Consider the following 27,256-nt stretch of genomic DNA (forward strand, 5'->3'; position numbering starts at 1 on the left):
ACCCGTCAACACCGACGGAGAGCACCGATACCGCGGCTCGCTCTACCGCTCTCGCTCGCACGCCGTGACGTCACCCGATTCCCGGAATCCCGCGGCCACGAGATGGCTCATTACGGTAAGGCATTCCCGCAACGGCCAAAAGGTAGATTTGATAAACTACTTATGAAACTATATCTATTCTGAATTTATCTGTTACAAATATACAAATGTAAAGCAAGATATAAAAACGAATGAAATCCATTAACGATGCATTTAGAATAAATTGTCTTGTAATTAGGTGAAAAAATATATACTTTTCCCGTTTCATGTTTCATGACTGTCATATTTATCCCTTAACCTTAAACTGAAGCATCGGATATTTTTATTCCCGTCACATCATATAGACACACGCAATATGAATGGAATATATAACACTCCGTTTGTGCTAATAACACTCAGAATTCATGCTTTATCGTATAGCAAGATTTTATTTAATATGCCGAACTTATACAATTAGATAATCAATACATCTATTGCGTTTAGTTGCAGACAAGTCCTATAAAAGAGAAATTTTAGAAAAATGTAGTGTCATAAACAAAGTTGTTAAATTAATACAATATATATAATTACCAAGATAATCATCCATCAATGTCCCAATAGCAAACTGTAATAAAAATATACAACATTAATACTTAATACTAAACTATCTTTCAAAAGAAAAGTTATGGATCTTGAATACTGACAATTCCAGTGGCATCAACTCTTGTACCAACAATTTTCAGTCTAATTTCATCATCTGGCTGAATGATGACATCCTAAAAATAATATTGCCAGTTATAATTGTAATATTACAACTGCATTAAGTATTATATTGTAACAAGGAAATTCACCTCTTCTTTTGACTTATAACATGGAGGGTTTATATTTGGACAAAACTGCATATCTGCTGGAATCGACTGTCAAGGATATTAATAATTTATAAAAGAATACTATAAAACTATAACTAATATAAGAATCACTTACATGATGAGATATAAAACATGACAAAGGACCTATTTCAGCAAACATTCCAACCTAACAAAAAAAAAGAAAATAAGTATAGTAACATAATACTTTTACACATGTTGAACAGTTTTATTACCTTATTTACTTGTGTTACAATAGCATCTAATACTTCTCCCTTAAATGGTCTAAAAACAATAGCCTTATATTTAACTGGATATACTACAAATCCTTGTCCCGGTTGTATAATACCTGCACCTATATTATCTATTGTTGTTACAGCAACTACAAAGCCATATCTAAAATATTATGAATTATTGATACAATTACTCAAAATAAATACAATGTACTGATGATTAACATAAACTTACTTTCCTGTACAGGTACCTTCTACTTCCGTATATAGTTTTTGCTTCACAGTATCTAACAACTGAGGGCCAAAATATCTGGGATGTAATAAAATTTCATGTTCCAATGATATCTACAAAGATACACAATTTTCAAATTCAGTATCGATTTTACAATCCAAAACCTTTTATTAAATGAATAAACAAAAATATTAATAGTTGGATTACTCTTACGTATTCAATTATAAATTGTGTATGTAAAAATTACTTACATGATAAAACATGATGCCCTATTTTGATAGTATTATATTATCTAATTATAATAAAAGATATTTTCGAATTTTAAGCTTATCAACTAAACTGTAACCGATCTATTCTTTAGGTTATATTCAGAGAACACGTATCTATTATATACCATAATGTGTGGATAGTTTTTATTGTTATCGGTCTATAATTATGTTAATGTAGGACGTATATATTTTTTTTATTTAAATTATTTATTAAAAATACTGAACGAATAGCGGAAACCAACAATTCCAGTAACTGTTCAATGTACATACATATATAAACATACGGACATTACGGTTACACATCGCCATTATAAATTTCGCGGTACACATTTAAATAGAATAAGAAAGTTCATTATACTTTTTTTGTACCTCAAGCGTATACTAACATTTAAAATTTGTACGAAAACAAAAGTTTCATGCAGAAAAATATATTTATTCTAATTTACTTCATACATTTAAATAGTTTTTAACAGAATATTCTCTGCAACATGTAATATCACACTGATTTAATAAATTCATACACTATCTTCGATTTAACAAGTTTGTATATTAATTTACGTAGAAGCGACTTCATTAGCGTTATCGGCATCTACACAATTCAATTTTTGTTTAATTTCTAAAGCTAGTTTATATCCAAGTTCTGGTCGACGGTCCTTTCCCTCAACCATTGCTTTTACCTGGTTGGAATTCACAATTACACCATTACTAACTATGACAGTAGCTTTGGTTTTTTCTATATCAACAAGATCTACCCCTCGACTACAATCATCGATGAGGATAGTTCGATAGCCGCTTTTAAGTGCGTCGACTGCAGTAGCTCCGACGCAAACATCATAAGCTAAACCACAAATGTATATGTCTGTTGCTCCTATTTCTTGTAACTGTGATGATAAACTGGTATCCTGCATTTTTTTATTGTCCCAAAAAACAGAATATGAGTCCACTTCTGGATTAGTTCCTTTATATATTTTAATTGCATTATCAACGACCTTTAGATCTTTATGAAGCTCTGCACCCCAAGAATCCTGAATGCAATGACGTGGCCAAAGACGTTGTATTAATAGAGGTGGCCCCCTGAATGTGACCGTATCATACACCTGTGCTGTCTCTTTTGGAATTTCACTGCTCGGATCAACTTCTCTGTCACAAAAGTATGATATTCAACTAATGAATATAACTATCGGAACATACTGATAATACTTAAATACGCGGATGTTAGTTACCTGAGATGTAAATTATCAATAAAAGATACATGATCTACAGGATGCCAATCGAGAGAATAGAATACTGCATCAAACTGTACAGTTTCTAATAAACGATTAATTGGCTCAATTACTTCTGAACCATCGTGTTGTGCAGCACATTGCTTAATGTTTAAAGACCCTGTTATAAAGTCATTTTGTACATCTACAATGAGAAATGCACTCTTTGGACGACAGCATACTTTAATCCAACGGTTCCAACACATCTGTATAATTATTAGAAAAAAGCTTATAATCAAGCTAACTTTAATAAAAATAGTAGTAATTTATTCACAAGCATACCTCAAATTCTTCCCTGTCAATCTTGCCATCTTCTTTCCAATCAAATATAGAATATATTTCATTTAACTGATTTTTTTCTAAAGTGTAAACTTTTCCACGATCATTACGAAACAATGCACGACAGAGAAGTTCAAATTCCATGATAGACAAATATCCATCTCCATTTTTATCAAAAGCAGTGAAACACGCATCCATATTTCTTCACAGTGGCTACTTGTTTCCAAGTCATTTGTGTAATCAATACTCATTGTAGAAGGGTGCCGTCATATTATATGCTATTTTCACACCATAAGCTGCTGAGAAAATGCTGCAGTGTATTGCTATATACTATATTTCAGATTTACTGCACTGCAGTGTTAACTTTTAATAATATTTACACCTACTATATAGACTATACATAGATATCTGTCATTCATTTGTAGTAGGCCTGGCAATCCCTCAGTTTACTACAACAGTACATACTTTTTCAGGTATAGAAATTCCAAATAAAAGGTTTGTACAAAATTTTTTATTGTTCAATGCATTCAATTAAATGTCAACATTAGAAATTATCATGTGATTTTTTATATTTTTCTTCTTATGTTAAATAATGTTTAATTATGTATAAATATAACATAAAGTCATTGTGCAAGCCTTTGATGAGTTAATAATGATACATCAACCATTGCTTCAGATTCCAACAATTCGTTCACTCTATACTTCATAGATTCTTCGTATGCATATGTGACAGATGTATCTGTAAGGTGCATGTTACATTGTGCCAAGATTAAAATACAATTACGTAGACGTGCACAAACTTCACGATTTACTTGTGGAATTCTGGATAAGTCTTGAGTGAAACCACTCTCTGATCTATCAGTATCCTGTTTACCGACTCCAATCCATATATAACCATTGTTTCCTAATATCAAACTTGCACCATTTTCCAAATTATGAAAGTGTGTTTTTTTTCGTTTTATGAGAGCTGGTGAAACTTTTAACATTATCCCTTGAGACAATTTGCCATACTTTAAAACTCTAGTGTGCAATGAAAGTGAACCATCTACAAAAGTACTCTGTACTTCTGCACAAATTAAATCTCCTTCTTGGAGATACCTTCTCATAGTCTGTTCATCTTCCGCAGATCTTCTTCTCTAATAAGTCATGTAAAATGATTTGTCATTAAAATTATTATAGTTTAAATACACGATTGTAAAAACGTATATGGTTCTACTTAAATACTATACCAGTTCTCCTCCAGGTAGATTAACACTCGATAATAAAAGTACAGAATCAAGTTTCGAATTTGTATCAACTTTCCAGCGCTTTTGTTGCACCTCTGTTATGCGACCAACTACAACATCTCCGATTTCGCCTTGGTAGCGTGCTTTCAATGGTCTTATAGAAATAAGTTTATTTACTTTTTCTAAAACACCAGCCACGGATGCACGTAATGTGTTTTCATCATCTACATACGTTCCATGACCTCTAATAAAAATGTATACTAAGTAAGAATTGTTCTTCCCTTTGCAGGTAATGCAACTACGCGTGTTTTACCTTAAGAAATCAGGTTGGCTAGATATTTCTTCTCCTGGCGTATATATTCGTGGTTGGACATCTTCGCTTTTAATTAAGTTTAGATCAACTCTATTCACAGCCAAGCGTACATTGATAAGTGGATACTCTTCCATTGTAATTAAACGTCAATCCTAGTATATATTTTGCGACCGCTATGCTCATGGGATACGACACATTTATTTTAGGTTATATACATTACACACATGCTGCATTTACATCTCTGGGGTTATGTTTAACCGGTTTAAGCATTGCCCAGCATTGCCGATAAAGACGCGAGAAATGTCAAATCATAAAGTATGATATACATTTTGTGACCATGGCATGGTCACTATAATTTCACGTTCGTTGCGCGATTCCTGTAGTTCTCGAAGAAATTAAAATAGGCAACTAAATATTTATGTAAGTATTGTAAGTACTGAGTATGTACTTATCTATTCTGGCATCAGAGTTTTTGTTTTAAATGACGATTCTTCTCCATATTTGAATCAATTATTGTAAGTACTTACATCTATTATGTATTCTGAAGTTTTTGTTGAATGATTGTTGCTTGGGATTTAAATAGTTAATGCGGTTGCCTATTTTTTAGCATATTGCAATGGCAGATTTTATTCCGACGCGAGTGTCGAAATTAGTAAAAAGACATGCTGTAGAAGAATTCATATCGGTTAATTACGAAGCACCCATGAAGAAACCAAAAAAGAATTGTAAAAGCGACGAAGAAAAAGACGTACATACTGTTAACGAAAATGTGAAAGTGAATGGAAGAGATAAAGATATAGATCAGAAGAAGAAGCAGGACCTAGAGATGAAGCGGGTCAGATATGAGGTTATGAAGTTCGGTATGTCTGGTTTTGAAAAAGCAAAGGCAAATAACGCAAAAGTTCAACTCGCTATAAGTTTGGGTGCAAAACCTTTTAAAAATAAGGCAATTAATTATAAGACATTAAAACATCAAAGAAGCACGCAAAAGGAAATGCAAAAAAACGAGGAACATGTATCTGGACTTGAAAGAAGCATGAAGAAACATAAGACTATTAAAACTAAAAAGAAACGTTCTAGTGGTATCTTAGATGATTATGGGAAAGTGAATAAAAAAACAGAGAATAAAAAGAAAAGATGAAATTGCAACTGTAAACGTTTAAAATATTTTTAGTTGCTTCATTGCAATTGATACAACATCAACTAATTATGTCTAACAGTAACATGTTTCATATATTGTATGTTATACACGAAGAATAACGAGTAATAAAATAATATTTTTTTTTTACATGTTTATGAATCAGTTGGGCCAGCCTTGTGCTTTAATAATAGAGTACACATTTTTGTCTATGCATATTTAAAATATACATTCATATATGGTTCAGGATGCCGCGATGGTATGATTTGGCATTTAGAGAACCAGTAGATACTGGTATTTCCTCGAAGTCAGTCAAAGGCTGCAGCCGTTGGTGCTACCTCGAGCAACATTTGAAGAAAGACATTTACTCCTTCTGCAAATTAGCCAAGTAGTATTCATGTATTATCTAATGATTTCTTTTTGAATTCATTGTAACGGTTTCTTTTTTCATTGATATACGCTTACCCATAAATTTGGGCACATATCCGTATTTAACAAATGGGAGGTAGACAAGCATGCCCGCTAATATAAACCCGAACGCGTACAAGTATTCGATTTGAGGCTTATCAATGATCGGCGCTACAATCAGGTACGCAGAGATTCCCAGTACGAGTACGGGTATCACCAGCGGACACTTGTATGGTCGTGGATGATTTGGTCTGGTCCTTCGCATCACCAACAGAGCAAGCATTGCTCCACCATAAAAGATCCAAGCGGTAAATGAAAAGAAGTCGATCAAGGAATCAATGTTTCCGGATAACACCATCGCTCCTGATCAATAGAAATGCATTTTAATTTATTAAATCATTGATGTTGGTGTAGTATTGTATTTTTAATCGAAATTAAGTAATTGATGTATAAACAGTACCTGCAACAAGAGAATGGAAGATGAGTCCTGGAGCGGGGGTAAACCGTCGCACGTGTACATAACTGAGACAATCGAGCAAATGACCCTCACGGGACGCGGCGAAGCATAGTCTACCTGCTGCAAAGAGAGTACCATTTGCGGAACCGAACGTGCTGATCGCAACCGAGAGAGGCATGAGCCATGCCATGACGCCAAGAATCCGATTTCCAAAAGTCTGTAAAACGTTACACAAGGATGAATCGTCTGATTGAATAGATTTTGTTTTTCTGTTTCCAATAAATCCAATCGATTTCAGTGAAATAAATTAATGGAAGAATACACTATTGTATGTTCTAATTCTTGGCTTCTAATCGAAACAACCAAAATTACAGGTTGCCCTCTTACCACTGCAACGGCTTCGCTTTCAATCATTTCCGACGGCGACATCACGGCCAGATAAGAGACGTTTATCAGCGCGTAACAGAGCGTAACAAGAGGTATACCGATCATAATGGAACGCGGCAAATTCTTCGATGGATCTTTGATTTCTTCCGTAACGTAATTGAGATTGTTCCATCCGTCATAGGCCCACAAACCAGTGTAAAAGGCAGTGGCCAATCTGCCGATGTTCACGGTATTGCCGTCTATCGTATCGAAAGCGCCCTTTAGGTGCTGCGTATTACCCTGTATCAACTTGTACGAACCGCCGGCAATTACAACGAGTATAGCGATCAATTTGGCTGCGGTGAACGCGTTCTGTACACCTGTGGCTAGATTAACGCTGTAACAATTTACCAACAGTATAAGTATTATCGCCAGGAGAGCGACAACCTTAACTACTTCCTCGGGTGGATCACAGTCGGCTGCGAACGCTTCTACCGCGTATTGCGCAAACGAGAGGCATATTATCGCCATTTGAGACGGCTTCAGGACCAACGTGGAGACCCATGAGAAGAGGAAAGCAGGCGGCGCACCAAAAGCATCCATGAAATAAGCATACTCGGCGCCGCTGCTGGTGTTCATCGTACCCAATTCGGCGTATGCCAATGCGCCACAGAGGCTCAACATTCCACAGGCCGTCCATACGAGGAAGCTGATTCCGATACTGCCAGTTCGAACTAAAAGCCCTGACGGCGAAACGAATATCCCAGAACCTGTTTCACATACGTAACGAAACGTTGCGTTACCCTCGAAATCGTTTTCAGGAAGAAATATGGATATTTAACGTGGATCGATTACTACCTATCATGGTGCCAACGATTAGAGCCACCCCACTGACGAGTCCCACCCGTCTCTTGAGGTGAACAGAGTTGTTCTCCTCTGGGTCCGTCCCCTCCAGCCCTCCACCCCCTCCACCCCCGTCTTCGTCATCTCCCAAATCCCCAGATTTAGTTTCTTTTTGTTTCCGTTCGTGTAGCTGTTGTTGATGTTGAAACGGCGTCGCAACAGCGGGGTTCCAGCCATTACTGTTGCCGCTGCTTCTGGCTGATCGTGACACCAACGTCGACTCGGGAATCCCAATCCAATTTCCGCCTTGCACCTGTTGCTGTGGCTGATTGCCGTTACTCGTTTGTGGATCATGTCCCCCCACGGTAGCTGAAACAAATTATTATTTATCCTTTATTGTACCTTCTTTTGCCCGTAACGTAACAACACGTATGTGTATTTTCGAAATAATTGTTTTTTTCTTTCAGAATCGATTGACTTTAGATCGTCATCGAAAGAGAACCATACGGTGGTTACCTTCATACATGGTTTATCGGATGATTTCGAGCAAGTCTTCTATATGTCGATGGACAAAGAGTGCTACCGTGCAGAAAAGAGGTTTTTTCATTCTCCAATTACACGAGACAATCGCGCGAGAACCAGTCGTAGTTTTTCAAAATATCCACTTGTACTGTTGTTTTTATCGTTTAAGCGAAATCGAAAGTGACGTTTAATGTCGCCAGGTATACTATCCACGGTAGTTAGTTCGAAAATCGTTTGTGATTGATAATACGTGACCGTGTCCGTGTACACGTTGCTTAGCCTTCGGTGACTGATGAAAAATGGGTTACGTGTTGCATAGTCCGAAGGAGCGCGCGGGGGATCCAAAAAGCGGCAAACCGTTGAATTTGTATTTATGTCGCCACGTGACGAACATTACTATATTATTATCTTTGAGGCGTTGCTGTTACCGTAATAGTTTGCGTGGCTGGATGCCAGAAGATTTCTCGTGACCGAGATCGTAATTCCTTCTTTACGTGTATTCCGCCGCACAATACACAAACGCATTTGTGTGTCATATGTATTCGTTTGTTGTGTGCCTTTTTGTCCAACGATAGAACGAGAATATCGCAATCGGCAAGTCGAATCGCACTCGATACCGAGTTTATTAATCGTGCTAGTAACACAGCTTGTTTTATCAGTAATTTTACCAAACCACTTTTACTTGCCGTTTGCTGGCCAAAAATCAATATTATCCGTAACGAACACGTCGATAACGAATACGAAATCCATAAATCTTTCTGAATGCGTATACAGTAACTCGATACTACGAGCTTGTTGTATTCTCACAACAAACAACAAATTCATTCCTGCGGCAACCGAAACGCTCGTACATATCAAGCAAGACGTGGTATTTCTTTCAAGGTGACCTTTCAATAAAGTACTATCGATTTCCTCCGTTCGCCTATGGTTTTCCGTTGCACGATATTTACGAAAATACTTTTTTGGAACTTTTCTGATTATTTGCCGATGTAGAAGTAAATTTTTCATTTTCCTCGTTAACTTGAGCATCGAGAAAGATATTGCGTCTTGTCTTCAGTCGGTGTCGAAAGTGTCTGATACACGAGGAATGTAATTCGGTCTTGTTTAAAAGCAATCGCGACCGATATTTTGTTCTATCGTCGGGCAATCTAATTGCTTGGCGTAAGAGCAAGGCGAGTTTAATGGTTTTAAACGACTCAAGTAACAAAGATGTCGCCTAATAGAAGGTGATTGCCACCACACAACCATGGCTGTTCTCGTTCGATGACGAACAGCGAATTAAGTTGCAAAATTCCTCGAAGCGGTAACACGATATGCTAACACACAGTGGACAGTTTTAATCAACGGTTGGCGTTTATCGTTGGAAAGAACTGCGTGTTAATTATTTTCACGTAGTTTGAATTACTCGTTTTATTCAAATTAATCCTTAACACTCAATCAAGGAATTATGAAAATTGAAATACTTAATGTTCATCGTGGCGTAATATTCGTAATGATACAATTGGGTTTAATTGATTGCTCGTGTGAAAAAAACCGATCTTTGCGCGTGGTCTCGACTGATTGTGTTCAAGATGAAGGTCAAGTTGATCGTAAAAGGAACATTAAATTGTACTTTGATGCTTTTAAATTTGTTTGACCCAGTCTCGTTCCGAACGAATGTCCCGAAACGAGAGCTGAATTTGCACGTACCTTCGAGTTAAGCAACAAATGCCAGGAATTCTGTATGAATAGTCGACGGACATCGAATCGATAATCGACAATTATCCACATGGATCCACGAGACGTGGATTTAAATTTTGAAGTGAACTGACAGACGCTTGAACTTCTAACAAACAACTCTTTGAGTTGAAAAATTGTGCGGGAATGGTGAAGTATCGTCGCGTTCCAACGATGATCAAAGCGATAGTTGGAAAGCTCTCGTTTCTGTTGCGCAAATATAGTCGGGAAGCATTCAATTTACATACCTTCTGACGCGATAGAACCGTAAAATTATCTGTGTAAAGCTGTCGATTTATAGTTCTGTGACGAGTTAGTCAATGCTTTTCGTTTCGTCCTATCGATCGCTTTTATTTCCTATTGTCTTACGACCCAGACCAACTGTAACGTATACGCGGTAATTTTTCGTACAAGATGATTGTTGAAATAATTTGTTTCTTCTGTACATCCGATGGTCCCCCCTGTCAGGTTCACTCGACCCGAAAAACCACCGCGAAGCACCATTAAGAAGAATAAGTTTGCGTACAAGCTCGCGTGTAAAGGATACAATATACTTAATTGGCTTAAACAGAACACATCCCGCCTTGCCGCTTATCGTTGTCTCTCTCCGGCAAATGTATCGTTGAGAACTCGCTCGTCTATTTGTGGCCAGTTCGTACGACACATATCCATTGTGAAATGTTAAAAATAAGCTCGCGATCTCAAATGCGAGGATGGCATTCGATCGAAATTGTATTCATAACAGATACTCGTTTAACGCGAAACAAACCATATTTTTCATGGCGAATTTTTAGGATTTTCAAGGTTTCAAACTTATCGCGAAGAAACACATCATGGTTAAAACGGTTCTTTTAATGAGAATCGACGACTCGAAACATCTTAGAATATGCATCATCGGTTGGATTCGACATCGGATCGGACCTGGAAATTTGATTCCGTTCGCTTACAATAAGCACAAGAAATAGCAACGTATGAATGAAAGATCGATGCACGCGGCGTTCTTAACCACGTTTAAATCGACGTTACTGTGTAGAAGAAATCGAATATGTAAATAGAAAACGCAGAGATATTCTCGGTATATCTTGAGGATTTCGTACACCCCACGAACTCCAGCTTTCCGTTTCACGGGATGACGCAACTCCTCTTGAATTTCGGGAGTCGTGCTCTTCTCGCATTGCATAACAAGGATTTTTCGTTCGATCGAGTTAATGGATTTTGAGGTTTCCGTTTTTTTTTTTTAAATTTTGTTTTGAAACGATTCGTCGGAGTCGTCTATGTTTGCGCCAATTACACGCGATTCTTCTAAACAAGTAAAATTGGCTAAGTTCATGTTTATATTGTGCACGCGCATAGTTACGTTTCCTGATACATATGCAATTTTCTTGCGCGACTTCAACGTTACATGCGTTTTTATTTTATCTTGCATTTTTAGTGTGCTCCTAACATGCATATTCGTACATATGTATAGCGGCAAGAAATCAACTAGACAAAGTGAAAATGTTATTGTAATTGACGTGTCGAAAACGGTCGCATAAGTCACGGATACGTCTGGACAAGCACGTGTTTTGTCGTTTTGTAATATAATTGTACTTTTGTTTGGAAAGACAAGTTTACAAACATGAAATCGATTTCCATTTACCGATGACTATCGCGTTCTTTGATTAAATTAACGAAAAACTAATTTCTGTTTCTCAGTTACAAGAAGTAGATTGAACGCGTTTCAAAACAATAAAAGGGCCTTGTCCCAAGAATGAGAGCCGTGCTTATGAATGAAGTGACCCAGCGAGGGTAAAAAGCGCGCGAATCTTTCCAATTATAAATAAGTGTTTCTTCTTTCGAGTGACCGTAATACCATAGCGGGATGAAAGAATGTAACCGGGAGTCCAACGAGTGAGAATACGTGTTGCTTACCTCGTTTGAAGGGCGCGACATGCATGACTCTAAGAAGGACCGATAAGAAGGGCGGACTGTAAGACCGCCTCTCATGACACTACGCCGACTTTTCAGTGAAAGCAACGTCTTTGCCAGACTATAGCTGTCTTCTGCTCGCCGTCTGACTCCTTTTTCGCGCAAAATTCACTCGCGATTCTCTTGTTCGCGGTATCAGGGGCGACCGTTTTGTGCGCCCTTTTTCTTCTTTGGTTCCACTACCGGCGACACCCCTCCGCGCGCGATGTCTTCCCTCTTCCGTCTTCCAGTCGAACGTGTCTGCCTCAACTTTTCTAGGCCTTCTACCTTTTCTAGCGCGAAGCTACGTATGCGTCGTTAGACTAGTGTGTCGTATCAGCCTGTAATATTGCAACACGATACGCACCGATCCAGTTCTGACGATGTACTGGGCAATCCGGGCATTCGACTCGACTGCCGGAAAGGTAGCCGTCAAACAGCGATCGGCAACGATGCCGGGAAGGGGAAGCTAGACCAAGAGGGGAAGAAGGATAGACGCGCGAGGGCCACGCGTCGGCGCCTGAACTCGCTCGATATCGTTTCTCTGTCTTCCAACTTTTATCGTCCACCTATGACAACCTATGATGAATTTACCACGTAATCCTGTGCTTACTTTTTAAACCAGACCTAATCTATATATTTATTAACCCTCCATTGCTTACCATATCTTAGTGCAGATTTATTGTTAATCTCTTAACTAAATTCCTCATAGTATTTTTGGCTCTTAAATGTTCATTGTTCCAGAATGACTTAAATAATTAGATTTATGAGAAAAAGATGCAACCAATAGGGTGTCAAATTTTCTTGTATATTCCTTTAATCCTTGAGACATTGACAAAATCAGTAAGTCAATTATTACACATTATGACCAATATAAGCTAATAAAATAATATATGGTCAATAAGTTGATTTTATTGTTCAAGATTTCCTAATTTGTAATTCTTTAATATAGTTAAATATAATTCTGTCTTCCATGGTCTATGGAATTAAAGGATTCCTTTCATACTTTTACATATGAATAATAAATATGGTGTACAAATATTATTATTTACAACACATGAAACATAACAAAAATTGTTTTATTTTTACAATACACAAAACTTTACAGTAATAGTTTGGTAGTAAGTTGTAGTTTTAAAATGCACTACTACGGTAACTGTTCACAACATATTATAAAAATGAAAACTTTCATCCAGGTAAATGCGTGTTCACTTATAATTTAAACATACGGACTTCAATAAAATTTAAAATTGTTTTTTTTTTCATTAAGATTAATAGATAATATTCGTTCATATTCTTCTTTGATTGCTTTAATTTATTTATTTAGTTATATGTGTGTTTCTTTTACCGAATATAAGAGCACTTGTATGTACGAAAGTTTTTTTCAAATCAACTATTGTACTTAGTGAATTTAAATATATACCTATTTTTATAAATCAAACTTCCTCCCTTCATTTTTGAGGAAGCCTAATGCAACAATGTACGTTAAAGTAACTTCTCTTGTTTCTTTTTATATTTATAATCAATATACTGATATTCTACATTTACATGAACTTGTATATAGACCTCTTTTTGTTTCATTGTAACAAATGAACTTTCATATCTTGTAAATGTTTTTGCGCTAGGCCCGCTTGTATGTGCAATTTCGTGACATAAAAAAATTGTAATAATGTGCAACATACATAATATCCTTTGATTAATTATCCACAACAATTATGTATGTATAATACAAATTACTAAAAAAATAAATAGCGGGAATGATTCAGTGTGCTTTGATAAAATAACGGTAGACAAGAGTTGCCAGTACCCCAAGTGCAATAGGAATCAGCCATGACCTCCAAGAACCACTGCAATTGCCAATCATCATCACATCATGTTGCAGCATCGACTATTTACATATTACATATCTTAAATTTCAATAATGTTACAAGTTTGGATAGTACAAGCATAATTTACAAATAGAGTAGAGCAGCATCCTGCAGTTGTACATAAGAACAAAACATATAAGCATGTTGTTATAGATACAATAAGCATGTTAAAGTAGAAGATAAGTAAGGATTAGAAATTAGATTTCCAATTGTACTATCCAATAAATATTAACACAGATAGTTATAAAATATCAAGTATAACATCGATGGAAATAAATTGTTAGTAACAAAATTATGTACCTGTAACACTATATTCATTGATAATAATATGTATACACAGTAATATTAACTAAAGTAAAATATAATGTTATACCTGGAATTATCTTCTCCGTACAAAGCACTAGATCCAGAGGCATTTCCCTTTGTTCTCTCCTCCTACAATTGATAAATCCCTTCTTAAGTAAACTAACTTCTTGATTTTTCCAAACAATGTGCAAACAAGAAACACTGCACTCACCTCTACGAGTTCTCCAATTTTGTATGATTCCATCATCTGTCTGGCATCACTAGAATGACCAATATCCTCGAAAGGTTGAGTTCCATCTTGGCCACCCTGTTCCAAAAGAACTTCTTCTCCGCCAGGATGCTTAAATTCCAAGTAAAAAAGAAAGTAATATTTTTACAGATGTTTTATCAAGAGGACATGGTAAATATAACTATTAAAATATAATAGATCACAATCAGAAAAGTATAATTATGTCAACCTCACTGAGAAATGAAGACAAATTGTAGATTTTATTGTTAATGATAATCCACAGATCGTTGCTATCAGTGTGTTCAGCAACTTCCTTCCGCGTGTACAATTTGGTAGGAGCGGTATCAGCAGCAGTTGTGTTCTCGGACGCCATATCTTTTCTTCTTTCAAGAAACAATACTTTTGCGAAGATAATTGATTATGATAATAGATAGCACTGAAAAGAATAAACAAAGTGTAAGCTAAGTATAAAAGATTGCATTCTGTTTAAATTACTATAGCACTGGTTCAAAGATGTAAGTAACACGCACGATATTTTTTCGATAGCTCATCGGTCAGCTGCAACTACAGCTACGGTCTGAATTTAGTGAATCGGTTAGTAGATGATGCGAATCTTGTATGAGCCTATGAATAACGAGGTTCTTCAGTAATTAGCTTTGCGTACATCATCTCCTAATGTAGTCAGCAATTTCGTCTCAAAGTTGTCACAGATTTTGATCGATAGACATTTATTTTTAACAGTAATGATAAATTAGCACTACAAAATAAAGTTGTGTTGTACCAAAAAAAGGAATGCTAGCAAATAAAATTTTCAATAAATGTTACAGGATGTACAGATGGTACAATTCACAAAACTGTGATATTTATTGCTTATTAGAGCGAATTACTACTCCTTGTAAGTTCAATTTTCAATGTAGCAATGCAAGTAATGAAAAGCTCTTTATATGTAATGATTGTGTAAATTAATTGTATTTCTATACATTTCACATGATTTTTTGGTATCTCCTAATTGTAGTGGAAAATTATGATCTTGAAATTCGACCAATGAGAGGTCTCGATTTTTGTGTAAGTTTTAAAATGGTATCTGTGTGTCTTCTCTCGGTGTTCGAATTGAAACGGTTTCTTGTTTCTTTGCAGGAAGATTGTAATCTAATGTTTTTTTTCTATGAATTCGTAGTAAAATAAATAATTTCTGATAACTTATGTTGCATATCAGTAAGTAATGTTTTAGTTTCATCGAATACGATTTTTTTTGTGAACATTTATGCAGTGGTATATAGAAAATGAATTTTGTCTGTTTCTTGTCTATATATATTCTTGTCAGTCTAACAACGATTCGTGCGAAATGGACAGATACATTTTCGTCTTTATATAGTGGTATTTCTTCTTCGATATCGTATGTTCCGTGTAAATTTACGGAGTGTTGTAACGATGATTATATTTCTCCTAACATTGATAGTGAGTATGTCAATTTGGAAAATGGAATATTATACACACATTAATGTTGTAACTACGTTTTATTATATGTATATACTTATCCGTAGAGTTAGATGATCTTTTTAATACAGAAGTTTTTGGGCAACAGATTGCTCATCGTGTAATAATAAATGCCTTGCGTGGACACCTAACTTGGTCTGATCCTCCAAAAGCTTTGGCTATGAGTTTTCATGGTCCTCCAGGTACTGGTAAAACATATGTAGCCCAAATGATTGCTAAATCGTTTTATAAACAAGGTCAACAAAGTAACTTTTATCATTGCTTCAATGGTCGTAATGATTTTCCATTGCAACAAGATGTAGAACTTTACAAGGTACATTTTCAATTCTTAATTACGAGGCTAGGTTTAAAGTAAAACTCAAACATTATGCATATATAGTGTTCTGTATTTTTAAACTTATGTGTAAATTGATTTTTATAATATGTTCCTTGATATAATACAGGAAGAATTACGTAAAGTTATTACTGAGAGTTTAAAGAAATGTGAGAGGTCAATATTTGTATTTGATGAAGTGGATAAAATGCCAGAAGGTTTATTAAATGTTCTTGTACCATTCTTGGACTACAACACACGGTTAAAAACATTGAGACTCTATGGTACTTCATTGAATACAAGGAAAGCTGTTTACATATTTTTATCAAATACTGGCAGTACACGAATCATACAACGTTTACTAGCCCTTTGGGAAAAAGGAGAACATAGAAGCAAAACTCAACTTGAAGATTTTGAGCACTTAATAAGTGTTGGAGCATTTAATGAGAAAGGTGGTCTTCATCACAGCGACACAATTCATACCAGTCTCATAGATCATTATGTGCCTTTTCTGCCACTCGAAGAAGCACATGTAAAAAAGTGTATAAACAAAAGTTTCACGAACAGAAATGTTCTTCCTACTGAGAATATGATACAGGAAGCATTATCTTATGTGATGTTTGGACCTTCTCCTCATAATCTTTATGCAATAGCTGGCTGTAAAAGAGTTGAACAAAAAGTAGCTGCTATTATATATTCTCAAAGAAAACAAACCGAGAATAACGAATTATAGCATTGCACAAGCAGTATTCATTTTTATGTTAACGTTTCAATAAGGTCTAAATTTTATTGATTATTCTCATTGGCACAATCAGAAAATATGTGTAACAGTTAAAAAAATAGTACAATTAATTTGTTTGTTACTATAATGCGTGTAGCGATATTTATATATTTGTGTACGTTTATATCTAAGAGATAGCTAAAAGTTTTATTGTTAACAATACAGAATTACAGTATATACAATTGAGGCTTGGCAATTGACTTTAAAATATAATCATAAAGAAAAAAAGTTGTCTAAAGTTATAAACATTTGGCAATATAATTTTTCCATGTGATTCTAATATACGAAGATAGACAACTTTAATCTTTATGAAAATTACCGTTTCTAAACTTTGTTGGTACCGCCATATCATACCGAAAAATAATTAATTTTTTGTCTATACAAGTTGCTAGATATATTTGTTTTTATACGTTCGGTTCACATACACGCATATGTACTTTCTATTTATGTAATTGTGATATAGCACAACCTCAAGTAAAGAGAACAATCAAATAAACTGTATTTTTCTAATGATACTGATGCATGTAAATGAATTTCTCTATATTTTATACAATGTAAAAATGTGTCATAGTTTATCCTTTTTTGTTCTCCACTGAGGGGCATTTTAATAAAGTGTTATGATTGCACGATGACGTAATTAATGTGTAAAATATTTTTACTCGTCGTGCTACCACATTGAGAAAGTACCTAAGTAATATAATCTATATTTATTCTTCTTCAACGTATTTCTTTGGAAAAAATCCTACTTGATCTCCTATTTTTCCTTTCCACCATCCTTTGGTATCACCTTCTTTACTCAGGACTACAACTCTACAGCCTCGTTGTAAACTCAGTTGATTACGTTCTCCTCCACGAAAATCGAATAATGCCTTGGCCAATACACGTCTATATGGCCACAACAAGCGTTGATCTAATTTTTCAAAATTTTCCGACAACGATTCTCGTTCGTAATATTCAACAAGTTCGACCACACTTTTAAAGAAGCGAGATTCACTGAGATAGTATAGATCAGCTCCATCAACGTCGCGTTTAAATACTCTTATATGTTTCACCGCTCCATCGGCCCTGTAACAGTAATAAGTTGTTTTAATTTATGCATAAAAATGGTCAAGTAAAGAGAAAAACAGTTTACGATGATCTTACTTGATACTAAGAGCGTAATTAGTTTCATGCTTTAAACGCGGTTGTCCTGCAGGTCGTACTCGCAGCATGTATGTACCATTTTCTCGGGATTCTAATTTATTGGAAGCTGTATCTCGTCCCATTTCACCTACAAACCACAATTTCACTGAAAGAGCTCGTTCGCATGGTAGGGGTGGTGGTGGCGGAGGCGGTAGCGGTACTGGTATACACCGGCCCGAGTGTGCAATACATTGTTTGTGTACAGAAAGGCGACAGATTTCACATCGATATCCCTGTATGAATCGAAAATATTGTAATAAATACTTTATTATATTATTAGAGTAACATATGCATTCGTTATCTTCTACCTGAAATATGCGACCTTTCAGGAACTTGCCGCATCGTTGACAACTAAGCGGACTATCAAAAGTTGTAAGTTTAAACTTATGGTTGGTGTTGCGACAAGCAGCAGGATTAACATTATCCATCGCATCCTGCAATGCTTTCATCCACATCTGTTTCTGTTCTTCCGTTCTTGCAAACAATGTATATGCTGTATATTCTTGTTTATGGACAAGCAACCATTGATAGGACCTTCGAGTATCTCTGCCAAGTGTTCGTCTTCCTGTATGATCTTCCAATCTATAATCATCTAGGCGCAAAGTTTCACGGTAATAATATTGTTCTCCTTTACCCGCTTTACAAATTAATACTACTTGTTCAAACACAAATGCGTAACGAACTTTTACTCGATGGTCACCGTGAGCTTTTACCTGAGGAACAATGACGTTACGTTAATAATTATTTTCAAAACTCGCTTTTCAAAAGAATACCTTAAGTTCTCCATCTGTAAGTAGTCGCCCAAAGTCTTTTAATTGTGCATCTTCCGGAACGTCCCAATCAATTATCGATGCCTGTATATCCTTTATAATGTCTAACGTGTCCGAGTCACGTTTTACCTCATTAATGTATTGAGCTATATCAACCATAACTTCTCTAGCTTTTCCAAGTTGACGTCTATCTTCTAACCATTCGCAAGGAGTCTCTTCTACTAGTTTATCCAATAACAAATGATACTTCAATACTCTTTGCATAGGAACCGAGAGTATGTCCCGTAGCTTGAACTTGCCATTATTAGCGTCTTGTTGACACCTCTACAATCAGTATTCCCGTAAGATTTATTGGTACATAGAACATATGATGAGGTAAAGCTTTGTACAAAGGAACTTACAATAACTTCTTGATTAACTAATTCATTTCGCGCGCAAGCTTCTTGCAGTGTGTTTTGCGCAAGTGTAAGATTTGCACAATAATCACCATATATAAGGAACTTTTCTCGCCAATCAAGAAAAACCTGCGCTAAAGCGGCACCGGTTCGTGCTTTTCGAAGCTGACTATGGAAACCGGCGTGAATTTCTGCGAGCTCTTTTATGCCAAAAAATATCCGTGCTGAATCTTCAGGCCTTAGTAAGGATGAGAGTGGTCTAGCAAAGTTCCTGAGCAAGCTATTAAGGACGTCTGAGTAATTCCGTTCGGTTTCCACGAGTTCTTGAATTACGTAATCTCGTTTTTCGCCTCCCGAGATTGCACCGTCCTGTTTACCAAGAAAATTCATTACAGGAATTTGTTTATAACACGAACGTAAGATAGAACCCAAAATACTACGAAGCGTAACGAAACCAATGGTAAACATTATAACTCACAATTTTATATCATCATTGAGAGTAATATATTGTATACAATGATAGCAAGTGAAAAACACAAAAAATTAACGACCTGCGCAACAGATGGAGGAGGTGGCAAGTGCAGACTACAAAGGTCCTGGTAGATTTCTTCGCTTTGAGCATGGCTGCAAAATGCTCCGTACCCATCTTCCTCTCCGACTGGATCTTCATTGGCCCCTCCTCCACCTGCCTCATCCCCTTCTCGCCTTCTAAACCTTCTGCGGCGACCTTCATCCTTGCGGCTTTAGCATAAAATTATGAACAGCCATGCACTATTCATGCACGAAAAAAATAAAACTTCTGGCGAACTTAAAGCTATTTCTAGCGAAGTTACATATCGTTATGAGAAAGAAACATAGTTTAACGCATAATCCGGGAGCAGATACAATATTGCTTCAAAATAGTTCCAGTATCACTGCACGGAAATACAATCAGTTTTTAAAACCAACCAAATTGTAAACATGTTTCATGTTTACTTTGTGTATGAGCAATTATGTTTTCAATGTCAGATTACAGTGATGTTTGGTACTTTTGCCGCATAACATTTAAATTTTTTAAATTACAAACGACAGATACCTTCTCCGCGGAAGGCCATTCGCGTTGAGAATTACTCGAGAAGCAAAGTAATTCTTGATATACTTGGGATTCATCTACATCCATACCCTTAGGTTTTATGGTAAATGCTACCACTCCTGTTGTAGGGCTAAACCCGTTGACAGAAGGTATTGCATAGTTACATTGTGTAGCAAATATAAAAGTATATAGTTATACATTATATATAACAAATTTATTTGCTGTACACTAATTATAACATACTTTAATTGATCAAATATTTGGAATTCATTATATTTTATCAAAATATAAATGCTTACCCTGCACCAGCACTTTGTAAATCTTTATAAATGTCTTTTTGCGATCTACCGTGTCCTATAGAAAAGCCACTGTAACAAAATAATATTTCATATTAAAGTAATATAATTTATGGTTAAGAAGTTATTGTATATTATTATTATTACTCACGGTATACCCTTACGCCTTAGACGGGAACAATTAGACAAAGCAGATAAAGTACATAGTACTCGATGAAAATCTGATAGATCAAACAACACGGAGGGTTCAAAAAGGTCGGAATTGGATAGGCCAAAAATGGTTGAGCATGCTGACAAAAATACTTTTATATTTCTTAAACACAGAAACTGTGCCATTTGTGGTTTTTGATTCACATCTTTCATATCTATGCACCCAGGATCCACTGTATTTAGGAGATTGCATAATAGCACACCATCTCTCAATGTATAAGCTAAATCACGTGCAACTGCTTCTGGCCAATTTGCCTTGTGATCTGCCCTTAAAGCTCCACATCGGGTCAACCATTTGGTACACTCATGCCAACCACTTCCATTATCAGAACTGCTTTCTATTCTACTCATCTTTAGTTTTCTTCAGTGAATAAAATATCAGAATTTCAAGTTGAAAATTTATTTATCTTGAAACGCATTAGGTCATAGAGACTTTATAGATGTGGTTTCTTATACCGAGCAACTACAAAAATGTTAAAATATTATTTAAACAATTCATATAAATATATCGCTGGTAAATGAAAGGAAGGAAGGTAATGAAAATAAAGGGAAGGAATGGAAGACTATGTGTGAAAAAATAATTTAAAGTTGATGGAACTATCAAAAATATAATAGTAGATATCATTGTTTGCCTATAATTATACTAAATAATGTTTTTTAACGCATACCTCCATTCGCCAGAGAGTTTGCGAGTTGTTTCTTCGTTATTCTGTTAGCGTTAACAATATTCTGTGATAAGTCCTACAATAGAAGAACTCATTATTGTGTTCCTTGTCGGTTTTTAGAGATATCTCAACGGAATTCGCTGTGCCGCTTAGAATGATCTGCTGGCAGTGTCATCGTTGGGAAAACATTTCATTGAATTACGAATTTAACACGTTACTATTCCTTTACACAGTACGTCTTGTTTTCTCATTGTGATATTATGACGTTCGGCTCACTGCAGCTTACGACCGCCATATTGCTACTTCACTGCAGTCGATCATATCATAAATTTCTTGAGCACCTTTCAGTTCAGACGTTCGATGAAAGATGGGGTTGAGTGTTCCTCTAAATTCAAGTTGTACATATTTGGAATTTCGAAAAGTAGATTTTTTGAAAGTGAAATAATCAGAAGATATAAAGCATGCATATTGTATATTCTATTTGTAAAATCGAGTTAAGGAAAAATAAAAGAATATGAATATGATTAAAGAAATCTTGTAATGACACATACTATAATTAAGGTCTCACTTTAATCAATGTATTAAGTAAGTGAAGATAAAATATGGGATAACATGTAAATTTTCTCATTTTGTATTATGTTTGGAAAGTCAAAGACGAAATGTATGAAACAGAGTCCGAAAACCGGTTAGCCAATAGGATGAATAAGGTTGCGTGACGTAGTGCGATGCTTCGTTTATGGATGTCGGTACATTCAACACAACCAGTCCAGTCGCTCTGCAGTGTACCGATCGTGATGACGGTAATTTCATTGGAGGAACAGCTGTACCATATTGTCGTGCTTGATTTGTGAAAAATTTCGGTACGTATACACGTCTGAGTACATATATCTATGGAAAGCTTGATTAGTAAGTTTATCATGGGTTTGAAGAGCGCACTTTGCATGAATTTAAGAAACGATAGATATCAATGTCTTTATTTTCAAAGCATATCATGTTAGAAGAAACATTTCTGAACAGTTTTCAATAGTAACTCCTCACTGTACGTCTTATATGGAATTCATACGAAATAGTTGAAACTGTTCGTGGAGTGATAATTGAGGGCTTGTACAACAAAACCCGAAGTATATTAACAGCCATTTAAAAGCCATTTTAATATCCTTATTATATGTGAGAAACAACAATCTGTAAAGATTTGCCAAGACTTCTTGTAATTCAATAGCACGTATAATTATAATTGGACACAATCGTGATCGAGCAACTTACTATTTCAGCGTGACTTCATTTCGCGTTAAAACTCATGAGGATATATCCTCATTATTCTATAAAATCGTGAAGAGAATATTTCTTTTCTTATTTTAGTAAAGTACGATGAGTATTTTATATCACACGATTGCGTGGCTGTTCGTCTGTAACATTGTAATCGGTAAACCTCAAGATAATTTACAATGTAAAGACGAAAATAATGTACCGGTTGATTGGTAAGTCTTTCACACAGTTGTCCAAATACATGCTCCTTTCACTAGAGCCTTTAGTCATTTTTGGATCTATTTGCGAAGCATTAGTGACATATGAATCACCGCCTAAGCGAGTCTAAAAATGACGAAACGGTTTCTAACAGGCTCGATTGTAAGAAAATTCTTAACCGCGATCTTTTAGGTATGTACTTTATAAGTTACCGAAAACCCGAACAAGTAGTAATCCCTTGATCAGAGAAGGTCTTGCTTATCTGTATATAACAAACGCTACTATCAAAACCGGTTGGGGCTTGTCTACAAGGCCCATCGGTTCAAATAATTCTATCCCTGGATTGACATTAGCGCCTTTGTATAACCAAGTAAGTCTCTAGATAAAAACATTAATTAGTACAAGTTATTTAATCATGAACAGTCTCAAAGTCAAAGAATTAATGATTCTACTTCTTCTTTGCAATGATTTTCAATGTTTCGTCGAATTTTACTCTGTAGAAGCGTGAAAATGAAACGATGTGGACGTTATACAACGATAGCCCTCCGGACGCACCGACTGTCTTTAAATATGGCCACACGAAGGGTGTAGTGATGGTTAACAGCGGTCAGGGTTTTTGGTTAATTCATAGCGTTCCGAATTATCCCCCTGTTCCCAATGGTGGCGAATTAACTCGTCACTCGAAAAATGGAAATACAAGTATCGAGGGCAGGTATAGTTATCCAGAAAGTGGAACAATTTTCGGGCAGAGTTTTCTCTGCGTTTCACTTGGCGGCGACCAATTCGATACTGTCGGTGAACAGTTAATGTACAATGAGATATCGGTGTATGCGAAAAATATCCCCGAACTACTTGATAAACGGTATCCAATGTTGAGGAACGCGACTAATCAAAAACGCATTAAATCGCCTCCGTATAATCATAAAGCTGCCATAAGATCATTGGGATCCGTCTATTTCACTTCGTTTGCGAAGGGAAGCAAATGGCAGAAAGGTAATATTAAGCTACATTCAATGAAATCTTCTTGCATGATTACGTTATGGGATATATTACTTATAGATTTATATGCTGATTTCGTGGCGCCACAATTGCAGACGAATCTCTACGTACAATCGTGGCTGAATGGCCGCGGAAAGCTTCCTTCTACTTGCAGTCGTATAAAGTAAAACAATATACCTACTTTTAATGTTCGGCGTTTACTTTTCCATGATTTCTTTTTTCACAAGTCCATTCATTTTGCAGAATTTACAACGTAAGATCTCTGAAATTCGATTCAGCTAACGTCGATTTTTCGAGTAGTCGTGATCACTCCAAGTGGGCTATAACCGTGACCAACAAAACGAATACTCATTGGGTTTGCATCGGTGATATTAACAGAGCTGTAAATATATTTGTTTCCTGTTTGAGAAGCGATCACGCAAACATACAGACACGGAATATGCGAAAATGTTAGAGGTATTATTTCTTTTTTCAGGATACGCAATATTACCGAGGCGGTGGAGCTCTATGCTTCAAACAAGCGCAGTTGTGGAAAGATTATCGGAATGCTGTAAACGACGTAGAGCCTTGTCCTCGTACGTGAATCCTTTGTGAAGGATGCATTTTCTTAAAATAAATACCGATGAAATTCGAGTAGAATTAATTGTGTAATTAATTTGTACGTTTCATCTTTGGTGCAATAATGTTAGTGCAATTAAACGTGGTAGCAACGTGTGATTCCCTTTGTTAATTAAAACTTATTAACATATCTACCGATATAGAGACGACGAAAGGACGATAAGTATACGCGAATGGTAAAGTAGTGTTTATAATATTTCTGATGTAAACGCGTACTATATCATTGAACATTGCGAGTGTGCTTATTGTTTTCGGTAAACTGCGAGGAACGATAGCATAGCGGAGATATACATCTAGATATGCAGTTGGCATTGTGCCTGAGCACTAATTCAACTCTAACTACGGTATGTCTGTAGCGTGCAAGAACGAGAAAGAAACGTATATTCACCGGAAAGCGCTGTCAATAATTTCAAACTACATTTAAAATCCCGAGAAAATTGGCAAATTTTCCTTCGTCGATATGTATCGTTAAAACATTGCAAACACCGTACCGGGCATACAAAGTAATAACCGTCATATTAAATGCAGTTTACTTGCAAGTGTATAAAGAATAGGTCTCGGTCGTTCTTTATTACCGTGGAACAAGGACGGACGACGGGAATCAGAAGCAGTTCTTAAATTGGATTTTATGAAAGGCAGTAGCGGCTCCTCCTGCGCCCGAGTTCTCGTTTCGTTTTCCTTTTTCTCGACCGTGCTTATTGTCTACCTAAGGAAATTGCAGAGTAGCTCGACGTGCCGTTAATGAAAGAGAAAAAAAGAATCGAAAGCAGCCGAGATTTACTAAGCGGAAGGAGGGAGGAGGAAAGATTTGCTCTTGAATGCAAAATTCCAAGAAATCGACTGAACTTCGGCTCCCTCTTTATCGCTGTTTCAAGTTCCTCCCTGTCTCTTTGATAGATTCTGTTTCAAAGATTTCATCCCTTCCAGAAATAGAACAAGTTGTCCAAATACTGCTTCGGAGAATCTGTCGCGAGGATCCATTATCGGATGCAATTATTTGGTCTCGTTACGAGTTCTCGGCATCAAGTGGCGTATACGTGTTTGTCATTTACGCGAAAATTACTTAATAATTAGGTCTCAGGGGCAACTGAGTGGCGGGGGGTAACGAAACAAAGGTCGATAGATGGAAGGGGCTCGAAATTTGCGGGTGTTCATCGAGGCGTGAATCAGACAGACTCGCGCATCAGGACAGGGAGGCAAAACAACCGTGAAAGCAAGAAACGAGGAAGTTTGGTAAAGCATCTCGGGACGGACGCTTGAAAAACAAACTGGTTGCCGTCGAGTAGAGGATTAAGAGAAGGAACACTGGCAGAGGTCTCTGTAGTACGGCGCCGGTACAACCGTACGTATAACCGGCAACATTCGGTGTGAATGTTTTTCAAAAAGAAAAACAATATTAGTATCGTACGGAAGCGTATATAAGTGTGTGGACAACGATCGACAAGGGTACGCGTTCGAAAATATTATGTTTGCAGGTATATGGAATCACGCGAAAGAAGCGACAACGGGATCATCCGGCAGGTTTGCATGGAATATCATCGACATATTTCACGTCACGTAGCATTTCGGGGTTGGCTGGCGTGCTCGATGGGTCACAGATTTCGGTTGAAACGCGTACCGAGTACTGGTGTCGTAAAAGGGTATGAAATTGCGCCGACTGGGGAAAGACGAGGCACGGCGGCGACGCTGTGGTGTTCGCGGCGATATTTCAACATTAAAGACGGCCTGCTCTGCATACTAAAATCCTGTGCATCGTCCAAATATATGTGCAACGTTATATGCATGAAACCGTCGTGTCTCTCGTGCGCCTCGCGTGTATATTTAAGCATGTGGTCGCAGATTGATGGTGTATGTGTTACATGCGGCATCCTTTTTCTTTCTGCTGCCTTTTACCTTCTTGATAGTGTCTACAGTGCATATAGTGAAACACATAAAAGTACCGGTTCACGAATTAAAGATACAGTCTTTATGTTTTTTCGATTTACGATTGCGCTTCTCTACGGGTACAAACGAAACGTTTGAATGTTTACTGCACTCGCCGTCAGAGGACCGTGAACCGATTTTTCCGGTACTTCGCGTTTACACACGCGTTCCACAGATGGCGGTTTCGGAAATCGTAGTTCCCGCCAGTTCGCGGTGAATTGTTTGTAGAGTGTGACGTGTCCTGTGTATCCTGTTCAGAATTCTTTCGATTTTGAGTTATTATCTGTTGCTTTGTACACCTTTTACCGGGTGATTTTGCGTTAAACTTTAATATTAACTCGTAACTTGTTTGTGTTCTGTGTGAGAGAGATATTATGGTCTGGTGTCGTTTAGTTGGAGATGAGGCTATGTCGTGCTTTACGGACATAACGAGGGACATCACCTCGGAAAAGTTCATCGCGAGACCACGTTGAATCGTCGTAATATGGTAAGTAAGTATACATATTGCGAGACGATGTTTTGTTATCTTTTAAGTTACCTAAAACGTTGAATGAAATTTAGCGGAGAAAAGTT

The 27,256-nt window shown here is 36.5% G+C and overlaps 8 protein-coding genes across 11 annotated transcripts; 3 read left to right on the forward strand and 5 right to left on the reverse strand.

Moving 5' to 3' along the window:
• Positions 1 to 453: 453 nt before the first annotated feature.
• On the reverse strand, positions 454 to 1,635 carry LOC107191375 (DNA-directed RNA polymerase II subunit RPB7). Its single transcript, XM_015580404.1, has 8 exons — positions 1,601 to 1,635; positions 1,353 to 1,462; positions 1,121 to 1,280; positions 1,003 to 1,053; positions 870 to 935; positions 723 to 794; positions 610 to 643; positions 454 to 535 (listed from the first exon to the last, which is right to left on the reverse strand). Exons 1-8 carry the CDS (start codon positions 1,610 to 1,612, stop codon positions 519 to 521), a joined length of 522 nt encoding a protein of 173 aa, XP_015435890.1. The 5' UTR covers positions 1,613 to 1,635; the 3' UTR covers positions 454 to 518.
• Positions 1,636 to 2,172: 537 nt separating this feature from the next.
• Positions 2,173 to 5,063, reverse strand: LOC107191294. Its single transcript, XM_015580292.1, is given in 6 exon segments — positions 2,173 to 2,758; positions 2,842 to 3,086; positions 3,163 to 3,372; positions 3,831 to 4,295; positions 4,389 to 4,629; positions 4,699 to 5,063. Coding segments are annotated over 6 exon segments (1,881 nt in total). The 5' UTR covers positions 4,833 to 5,063.
• On the forward strand, positions 5,056 to 5,915 carry LOC107191412 (uncharacterized protein C1orf131 homolog). The gene is made up of 2 exons (XM_015580455.1): positions 5,056 to 5,213; positions 5,306 to 5,915. Exon 2 carries the CDS (start codon positions 5,315 to 5,317, stop codon positions 5,837 to 5,839), a length of 525 nt encoding a protein of 174 aa, XP_015435941.1. The 5' UTR covers positions 5,056 to 5,213; positions 5,306 to 5,314; the 3' UTR covers positions 5,840 to 5,915.
• A 60-nt stretch (positions 5,916 to 5,975) lies between these two features.
• Positions 5,976 to 12,529, reverse strand: LOC107191411 (b(0,+)-type amino acid transporter 1-like). Of its 2 annotated transcripts, none has more exons than XM_015580452.1 (6): positions 12,060 to 12,529; positions 7,926 to 8,279; positions 7,089 to 7,837; positions 6,705 to 6,918; positions 6,302 to 6,607; positions 5,976 to 6,209 (listed from the first exon to the last, which is right to left on the reverse strand). In XM_015580452.1, exons 1-6 carry the CDS (start codon positions 12,082 to 12,084, stop codon positions 6,145 to 6,147), a joined length of 1,713 nt encoding a protein of 570 aa, XP_015435938.1. In that variant the 5' UTR covers positions 12,085 to 12,529; the 3' UTR covers positions 5,976 to 6,144. The 2 variants fall into 2 exon arrangements, with proteins under 2 accessions (XP_015435938.1, XP_015435940.1); XM_015580454.1 differs by lacking the exon at positions 12,060 to 12,529 and adding an exon at positions 8,427 to 9,266.
• Positions 12,530 to 13,683: 1,154 nt separating this feature from the next.
• On the reverse strand, positions 13,684 to 15,040 carry LOC107191365 (cytochrome b5). The gene is made up of 5 exons (XM_015580391.1): positions 15,029 to 15,040; positions 14,728 to 14,934; positions 14,481 to 14,609; positions 14,337 to 14,398; positions 13,684 to 13,942 (listed from the first exon to the last, which is right to left on the reverse strand). The coding sequence occupies exons 2-5, from the start codon at positions 14,869 to 14,871 to the stop codon at positions 13,858 to 13,860; spliced, it is 420 nt and encodes a 139-aa protein (XP_015435877.1). The 5' UTR covers positions 14,872 to 14,934; positions 15,029 to 15,040; the 3' UTR covers positions 13,684 to 13,857.
• Positions 15,041 to 15,781: 741 nt separating this feature from the next.
• LOC107191295 (torsin-1A-like) lies at positions 15,782 to 17,041 on the forward strand. Its single transcript, XM_015580293.1, has 3 exons — positions 15,782 to 15,956; positions 16,043 to 16,308; positions 16,439 to 17,041. Exons 1-3 carry the CDS (start codon positions 15,782 to 15,784, stop codon positions 17,039 to 17,041), a joined length of 1,044 nt encoding a protein of 347 aa, XP_015435779.1.
• A 394-nt stretch (positions 17,042 to 17,435) lies between these two features.
• Positions 17,436 to 21,381, reverse strand: LOC107191353 (protein vav). 3 transcript variants are annotated; one of them, XM_015580377.1, is made up of 8 exons: positions 20,956 to 21,381; positions 20,808 to 20,876; positions 19,997 to 20,177; positions 19,443 to 19,805; positions 19,045 to 19,365; positions 18,580 to 18,984; positions 18,233 to 18,504; positions 17,436 to 18,154 (listed from the first exon to the last, which is right to left on the reverse strand). In XM_015580377.1, the coding sequence occupies exons 1-8, from the start codon at positions 21,363 to 21,365 to the stop codon at positions 17,797 to 17,799; spliced, it is 2,379 nt and encodes a 792-aa protein (XP_015435863.1). In that variant the 5' UTR covers positions 21,366 to 21,381; the 3' UTR covers positions 17,436 to 17,796. The 3 variants fall into 3 exon arrangements, with proteins under 3 accessions (XP_015435863.1, XP_015435862.1, XP_015435864.1); XM_015580376.1 differs by having other exon boundaries at positions 19,988 to 20,177; XM_015580378.1 differs by lacking the exon at positions 19,997 to 20,177 and adding an exon at positions 20,512 to 20,638.
• Positions 21,382 to 22,470: 1,089 nt separating this feature from the next.
• LOC107191386 (plancitoxin-1) lies at positions 22,471 to 24,765 on the forward strand. The gene is made up of 7 exons (XM_015580415.1): positions 22,471 to 22,539; positions 23,039 to 23,157; positions 23,336 to 23,513; positions 23,644 to 24,136; positions 24,203 to 24,305; positions 24,386 to 24,524; positions 24,618 to 24,765. The coding sequence occupies exons 2-7, from the start codon at positions 23,048 to 23,050 to the stop codon at positions 24,723 to 24,725; spliced, it is 1,131 nt and encodes a 376-aa protein (XP_015435901.1). The 5' UTR covers positions 22,471 to 22,539; positions 23,039 to 23,047; the 3' UTR covers positions 24,726 to 24,765.
• The last annotated feature ends 2,491 nt before the right edge of the window (positions 24,766 to 27,256 follow it).

The sequence above is a fragment of the Dufourea novaeangliae genome, unplaced genomic scaffold (assembly GCF_001272555.1).
Source record: "Dufourea novaeangliae isolate 0120121106 unplaced genomic scaffold, ASM127255v1 scaffold246, whole genome shotgun sequence".
Classification (NCBI taxonomy): domain Eukaryota; kingdom Metazoa; phylum Arthropoda; class Insecta; order Hymenoptera; family Halictidae; genus Dufourea; species Dufourea novaeangliae.